The 7,928-nt window shown below is 35.2% G+C and overlaps 2 protein-coding genes across 3 annotated transcripts; both read right to left on the bottom strand.

Moving 5' to 3' along the window:
• Positions 1 to 1,354: 1,354 nt before the first annotated feature.
• Positions 1,355 to 3,674, bottom strand: LOC110373020 (iron-sulfur cluster assembly scaffold protein IscU). The gene is made up of 3 exons (XM_021330110.3): positions 3,432 to 3,674; positions 2,618 to 2,921; positions 1,355 to 1,781 (listed from the first exon to the last, which is right to left on the bottom strand). Exons 1-3 carry the CDS (start codon positions 3,525 to 3,527, stop codon positions 1,708 to 1,710), a joined length of 474 nt encoding a protein of 157 aa, XP_021185785.2. The 5' UTR covers positions 3,528 to 3,674; the 3' UTR covers positions 1,355 to 1,707.
• Positions 3,675 to 5,568: 1,894 nt separating this feature from the next.
• Positions 5,569 to 7,490, bottom strand: LOC126053821 (uncharacterized). Of its 2 annotated transcripts, XR_010276631.1 has the most exons (4): positions 7,167 to 7,490; positions 6,758 to 6,927; positions 5,867 to 6,685; positions 5,569 to 5,712 (listed from the first exon to the last, which is right to left on the bottom strand). XR_010276631.1 is itself a non-coding variant. In XM_064035465.1 (3 exons), the coding sequence occupies exons 1-3, from the start codon at positions 7,297 to 7,299 to the stop codon at positions 5,759 to 5,761; spliced, it is 1,230 nt and encodes a 409-aa protein (XP_063891535.1). In that variant the 5' UTR covers positions 7,300 to 7,490; the 3' UTR covers positions 5,569 to 5,758. The 2 variants fall into 2 exon arrangements, 1 of the variants encoding a protein (XP_063891535.1); XM_064035465.1 differs by having other exon boundaries at positions 5,569 to 6,685.
• Positions 7,491 to 7,928: the final 438 nt, after the last annotated feature.

Here is a 7,928-nt window from a genome sequence, read left to right as displayed (position 1 = left end):
AGAATTTTATTTGGCCGAATTTCATTTGGCATAACACACTTGGCATAATTTTTTTTCAACGAATGTTTTTAAGGCATAAAAAATATTTAGCATAATTATTGTTTCACCGAACATTTATATGCCCGAATTTACAGTTGCATACTTTTAAGATGGCAGAATTTTATTTCGCATAATTGCTTTTGGCATAGTTAGAGTTTCGCATTATTTCGTTTAGCATAATGTATATTTTGAGAAACTATTATTTGGTATAATCTCATTTGTCGTACTATGAAGATGGAAGTATTTAATTTAGATTCAATTTATTTAGCAAATTGCCATTTATAACCTTCAATTAAAAAAACATTCTTTTAAAAATTGAAACTAGTAACGAAAACGAATCGCTGCAAAACCGACTCCACGTAGTCTTGTCTGCCCTACCCCTAGAGTGCAATTCAAAACCGCGTAGGCGCGGAGGGGCGAGGCGGCCTGCGAGCTGAGGCGCAGGTAGTTTTAATGCTCGCCGACGCGGTTGAGGCTGGCCGGCTCTGCCGGCCAGGAAGCCGAAGCTGCGGCGGTGAGCGTGAAAACCATCTGCGACGATAAGCTCGCATGGGACCGCCGGAGCCCCGCAGCGCCGGAGCCGTGACAGAAGCCATGCTTGGTCCATGTTGCATGCTTGCCAAAAGCAAAGAAACGAACAAACGAAATGTATGTATGCCATAAGGAAATTCTGACTGGCAACTTTCTGCGAAATGATGTTTCTACTATTTAAGTATTATGACTATGAAATTTATGCCTAAAGATGATTCTGCTTGCCAAAATTATGCGTTTTTAAATTATGCAAACTGAGTGTATGCCACACGATTTTCTGCGAAATGAAGATTATGCCAACTGTTGGTATGCAAAATAAGATTATGACATAAAAAGTTCTGCCATAAAGGGGGGACCCTTTAATTTAATCAATTAGGTTGTATGTCAGGTACTTGAATCTGTGGTGGACTTGATAAAATCATGTACTAGCGGCCCACCCCTATTGAATCTTCCTACTTAATTGTTCTTCTTCCTAATTAAAGTAGTTTGTGAGTATATCGCGATCGGACCGATGTAGCCGAGCTCTTTTATATGTTGTGACAAATACCTTCTACATTACAGTATCCATACATATAGAATTGGAAATGGTCTAAAATTATACTTGGCCACTGCGCTGGTAATGGAATTTGCGAGTACGAGACTAAAAATACACTATTGCTTAAGATTATGTTTACTAACATCACCTCTGTCTGTGGCTATATGGTAGAAATTCATATGATCTCAAAACCTTTATCACAATACGGTTCAATCCTCCAATAATAATTGGATTAAATTAAACAGCAAATAATTCAATATCAGTTTTATTTAACAACTAATTTTGACAATATTTCTACAACTATTTTCAAGGACATCAACTAAAACGATAACAATTTTATTTTTTACTTTAATATCATGGTGGATTATTGTGCATAAGAGTATAAGATCTTAAAGTGCAGAAAACTATTAAAAATTAACGACACACTAATTACTAAACATTTTTAGTGCAGATTGAGACTATGGAATATATGTTAATCATTTTTCATCCTCATAGTAAGTATCTACAATTACTTCTTATAATGTAATAGATACTCATTTGGCTCCTAACTTCTTCCTAAAATCACAGATCTGTTCCAAACGCCTTCCGGTCCCTTTCACTCCTTACTGCTTTTTGGCTGACTGTTGCTTGATTCTGTAGTCTGACAAGGCTGCTTTTATAGCATCCTCAGCAAGCACTAGAAAAAAATAACAAAATGTTTAACAATTTGTTGTTGAAAGAAAAATATATTGTTCTATAATACTTTTGTACAATTGTGTTAACATGTATGCATTTTCCACATTCAGGTGTAATGTTGATTATGATCTTATTGTTTTTTATCAGGAGAAATGAAAATAACGTAGGTACACAAATGAAATACCTACTAACATGCAAAAGCAAACAATGAAAGTAATGGCAAATCAATGTAACATCCGTTACTTGAAAGACATTTTACAGTTCCATTCGTTTTGTAACTCAAGGTCAAACAACAAAAGAATATAGAATTTACAGTGTATCATTGTATTTGTATGTGTTAATATGTATTATTGTATGTTTTCAAGTGACTATTATTGTCTAGTAAAAGTACATTATATTTAAGAAGTGCATACCCTCCACTTCACCTTATCTCACAGTACTTGTTTTGCCCTGATAACAGTTAAGCAATACTTCAAACTTTATTGAGCTAAGTATTGGAAAATACATGATGACAAAGGAAGAAAACCTATCTATCTGTAGTTTGTCCATTATTTTCACTTGCTCTATTATGGTATTAGAGTTCCTACAGATGGTATAAAAATGAAGTCAGAATATGACTGAATATGCTACATCCAGTTACAGCTGAAAGCCAACCCAAGTATAATTTGGGATAAGGCTAGGCAGTTGAGGACTAAATGTGGTGCTGAGATTAATCCCCTGACTATTAGAATATCCAAAGTGAGATTTTTTGTTAACCTCCATCCTTCCGCTAGAAGTAATTTTAAGTCATACATCTTACAGTATTCAAGATGTATTGTATTACAAAAGTGAACTTACTAGAGCAATGCAGCTTGACAGGAGGCAAAGACAGCTCCTTAGCAATATCAGTGTTCTTCAGCTGTAAGGCCTCATCAACCGTCTTGCCCTTCACCCACTCCGTAGCCAGAGAGCTAGAAGCAATCGCAGATCCACACCCAAATGTCTTGAACTTAGCATCAATGATTTTGCCATTGTCATCAACCCTGATCTGGAGTTTCATGACGTCACCACAAGCTGGAGCACCGACAAGTCCTGTGCCAACGTTCTTGTCTTTCTTGTCAAGGGAACCAACATTGCGAGGGTTCTCATAGTGGTCAAGCACCTGGAAATCATAAATGGAATCCAAGTTCATCTATAGTTTCATTTAGATAAAAAGAAGCTCTCAATTATTGGTATCTTGTTTATGCCTTAAATACCAAAACAATAAAAAAATATATGAAGATTTGCTTTGTCACTTAAACCTATAGTCTAATTTGCACAGTTGTTTGTCTTAAAAAAAATTGTCCGATCAACCTACATTTACACCAAGCAATTTCTTATTTAGTTTTTATTTTGCTTGATATGCTATCTATGGCTGTGTAATTACACTCATTAGTAACATTTAAATGTAAACACAGTAATAATTTTGGAGATAGTGGTAACTTTATCGCGACAATGAGTTGGGCTACATTGTCCAAAAACCACAATAATAAAAATCTATGTTTTTAAAAACGTAATACTGAAAATGTTACCCAATATTGTATCACCGGTCAAGGTTATTGGTGAAATTACGTAGTTCACATGTAAAATCGATAATCCTTGACATTGCATAAATAAGTAAGTTTGTACTCACATTGGCATGATACGACGTCGTTTGGATAATGTTGGGGGTGCTGAAACTTTTCAGGCAAACACATCTGCGAATGTTTGATACCAAAAACGCCATCATATTCGATTTGATGTATGTATTTCCTGGTCGAATTAACGCACACCGAAATGCACTTTTTCTGATAGAGCTAAACGGAAGAGAGATTTTTCTGATACGGTGTCGTCCGGTTGGGAATTACGAAACTGACTGACTGACAGTGACAGTGACATAACAAGTGCACAGGGCACAGACAGCAATAACAGCGAGCACAATAAAATACGGTTTGTTACATCACTAGACCAAATTAACAGTTTTTATATCTTTCGGTGTATCGAATTATTCAAAATCATATGAGCTTTTTTTTATTTGTGTCAACATGTATGTAACTTCGTTTTTAAAAAAAACTCTAATTTGTGGAAACTTTTTTTTATTTTTAAATAGTGTATAGATCGGATTCGGAACGCCAAAAATATAGCTAGAATAATAAATATCTGAATACATAATGGAAAAAGCTATGTGATCACTTCCAGAATGTGACTCTATTATTAATATTTTTATTACTAATTAAAGAAAGCAATCTTGTCAAAAGGAAAAAACACAAAACACGACAATTCTTTGAACGTTTTATAACAAAAATCAAACTTCAATTTCAATTATGTGACTTTTGATGCACATCGGATATTAATTTTTAAAATATTAAGCTATAATAAAAATATATTTCTGTAGTGATCCCTAGTTATGAATCAAAATTAAATTCCTGTCCATCGAGCGAAAACAGAACAAAACAGTATTTCATAAAGAATTTTAAATATTTTTTTGTTTAAAATATAAAACAGGGACAGACCACCACTCACCACACCACTGAACGCCTGAAAAGGATAAAGCTTCACCTACATGGACGCTATTATTATAATTATGTAATATTCCAGATCAAAAAAGAGTGTGGAATAAATGAGGGCAGCAGTATCGCACCTGTGGCAACCCGAAATACTACGACTCACAGATTTTGATATTTGTTATTTTTTAACTGACTTCCTAAAAAGGAGGAGGTTCTCAATTCGTCGGGATCTTTTTTATTTTTTATGTATGTTCACCGATTACTCGGAGATGCCTGGACCGATTTGCAAAATTTTTTTTTTGTTTGGTAGGGTTTACCTCCCAGGTGGTCCCATAATCACCAGGTCAGGATCTGATGATGGAAACCCTGAGATATCGAGGGTAACTTTCGAAAATTGTAGGCATATGCAGGGTAAAAACTAGGCACTAAGGCGTATGTCTGATAACACTATGCAATGGTGAAGGTTTGAAGCTGACCTGATGATGGAGACCAGAGAAGGTCGAGGGAACTTGGCAACTGAATATGCAAACTACCTCGTGTTTGGGCTTATATTGTTTGTATTGACGAGACCTTTGCAACAGTGAAGGTTTGGAGCTAACCTGATGATGGAGACCAGAGAAGGTCGAGGGAACTCGACAACTGAATATGTAAACTACCTCGTGTTTGGGCTTATATTATTCGTATTGATGAGAACTTTCCACTTATGCGGATAGTGACAAGTATGCTTGTCACTGAAAAGCTAAAAATAAAAAACTTTTTACAAAAAAATAAAACCGACTCCCAAAAACACTGAAAAGCAAAAAAAAAACTATTCTTAGGTGCATCGGCCTAGAAGTCGGTGGCGTATACACTCAGGTACATCCATTATATACTGACTTCTAGGCCGATGCACGTAAGAATAGTTTTATTTTGCTTTTCAGTGTTTTTTGGAGATATTCAATCCTAAGTAGGCGATGTCCCTTGGACACTTCAATGTCCAGTATTAACGATGTTAACAAGGGATGCTGAAGCCTGTGTAATAAGTACCTACAGACAGATAATCATGCCCCGAAGGCAGTTTTAACAATGAGATTGTTAGGCATTGACAAATAGTTTGGTTACAGGGATAATGAATGAACACATTTTGTTTGAAGTTTTATTTTAATATCAATCAATTCAATCAGATGAATCAAAAACACTTTCATCTAAATATTCAATGCCAGAAAAGCACACATTTTGGCTTGAGCTTCCTGCACCTTCAGAATCGCTGGAATATTCTAATTCTGAATCACTACTACTGTCATCTCTTAGATTTATAACTAGTTGTTCCATCTGTTCGTACATAATGGCACCTCTGTCATAATATTATTTTTCTATTTTCATTACATGCTTGCATGAGTTCTTCCAGTCTTCGGCAGTAATGTCTGAAAATGCTTGTTCAGCAGCCACCTTTAAAAAAGAAATAATCATTAACAATCGTTCTTACATTGCAATATTAAATAATTATGCATAGGAATGTGTGGAAGAAAAAGACATGCTGCGCCGACCCCAAATGAAATTGGGATAAGGGCAGGGGAATGAATGATGAAACTAGGCTACATACCTTTATATCAGTGGATCCAACATTGACCGAAGCAATTTTATGCTTTGCAATTCCCCATATCAACTCTATAGGATTCAGGTCACAGTGATAAGGTGGAAGGCGTACCACAGTGTGACCATGATCTCCTAAAATATGGTCAATTTCATAAATAGGCTCTGGTTTATGCTGCTTCACAAGCATTAATAATTGAGGTTTACGGAGAGAGTCCTCAAAAGTTATATTGTTTTCTAATAACCATAACTTTATCTCAGCAACCTTTGAACCACTAGTTGGTGCCTTGTTCAAGACAACCGAATGGTATGGAGCATTGTCCATCACAATGATGGAAGGTTCCCTTAGGTTGGGGATTAATTTTTCAGTGACCCATTTTGTAAAGTTATATTTATTCATTTCTGAGTGATAGTCATCATTTTTGTTTGTGCCACTGAAAATCAAAAGGGCATTTGGAACAAATCCTTTCTCACTCCCCGCATGTACGATTATATATCTCTTGCCTTTTGATATGTTGTGTTTCACTCCGCTGACATCAACTGATTGCCAACATTTTTTTAGCTTGTATGATGAATGAATATAGCTTTCATCTAAATATATTATTTCTTTTTGTAGTTCTAGAGGCAGGTTTCTGTTCTCCATAATAATTTTCAAATATTGCTCCCGCTTTGCTGCTATGTTTGGTTTCTCTATTAGAGCAGATCTGTCTGTTTTACATTTCTTATATGAAAAACCCAGAGAGTGTAATATCTTTCTGAGATGTTCACGGCTTCCATCATAACCCAAGTCCTCTCTCACTACCCGCAGTAAATTTCTCAGTGTAGGCACCTGAAACATTGTATTTTGTATTAAATCTGCTTTTTTTAATTCATGAAATGTGTGTGTAAGAATGAAACGTACCTGCTTTTTCACTGAGTAAAAGAAGTGAACCTTTTGTCTAATTGCACATAAATCGAAATTATCTAAATCTTTCTTCGGGCGACCTTTGCGATTTTTTCCCGGTGTTGAAAAAATGCCATTATTTTTTTCACCTTCCTCAACAATTTTTCTTACTGTGTTGACAGATTTACCTAAAACAAGAAACAATAACAGTACTTTATTATTAATTCCATGTCCATTATCTTCAAGTATCTAATCTTAGAGATTAGCGTATACGAGACTTGTCAAACTACAAAACATAACCTCAATTTTTAATTTCTATAAACAAGACTAAAAGTTACGTAAATCTGGATATCCACAAAACTACGCATTGAAAACATTTATAAAAACTTATTTGTGGTATAATGACTTATTTTGGATACATAAATACCTGTCATATCAGCAGTTCTTTGATAAACATCCTCGATATCGGACAAAACTTGTCCCGCTTGAGATTCGGCCAAACACCGCAAAAAGACGTGATAAATCACTACTCTGCCACTACTACGAATAGTTTTATTCATTTTAAATCGTTTAATATGCAATGAAAGTTGTTATTTTTTTAAAATAATTAGGAATAAACGCACTCTGTTGACACTGGTTGACACAGAATGTACTAGCAGTTGACAAGTGAAGCAATGTTGCCACAATCATCGATTTTTAGTTCCAACTGTCACCGCGTCAGACTCTTTTTTGCCAAGCTGTACCTATATCTTTTTTATAATGGAACAAATAATAACAAAAAAATATTGTACCTCGTTTACATAAAGATTGTAAACATGAATAAAATAAAATTGATCCCCACAGAAAACTATTATTCTGAATTTCTGAAACAACATCACTGTTTCCATGTAAACTTAACTTTATAGGATCAATCATGTTGTGACTTTGAGCTCAGCCCGTATGTGACCATAGATTTGGTCACAAAACGGAAGTCACATTTTCATACTTGCCGATTAAAAAAAAATTATAAAAAATTATTTGTGGTTCTTTTCCATTTGATGTCATTTTAGGCCGGCAGCACACATCCGGTTTCCTGATCAGGAATCCTGATTCGGAAACCGGAATGCTCTTTTTTCATACAAAATGTTCACAAGAGCGCACACGTTCTTACTTTTTCCGGACGGAAAAAAACCTGACATTCGGTTTAAAA

This window comes from Helicoverpa armigera, chromosome 7 (genome assembly GCF_030705265.1).
Source record: "Helicoverpa armigera isolate CAAS_96S chromosome 7, ASM3070526v1, whole genome shotgun sequence".
Classification (NCBI taxonomy): Eukaryota; Metazoa; Arthropoda; class Insecta; order Lepidoptera; family Noctuidae; genus Helicoverpa; species Helicoverpa armigera.
This window is presented reverse-complemented; position numbering and strand designations above follow the sequence as displayed.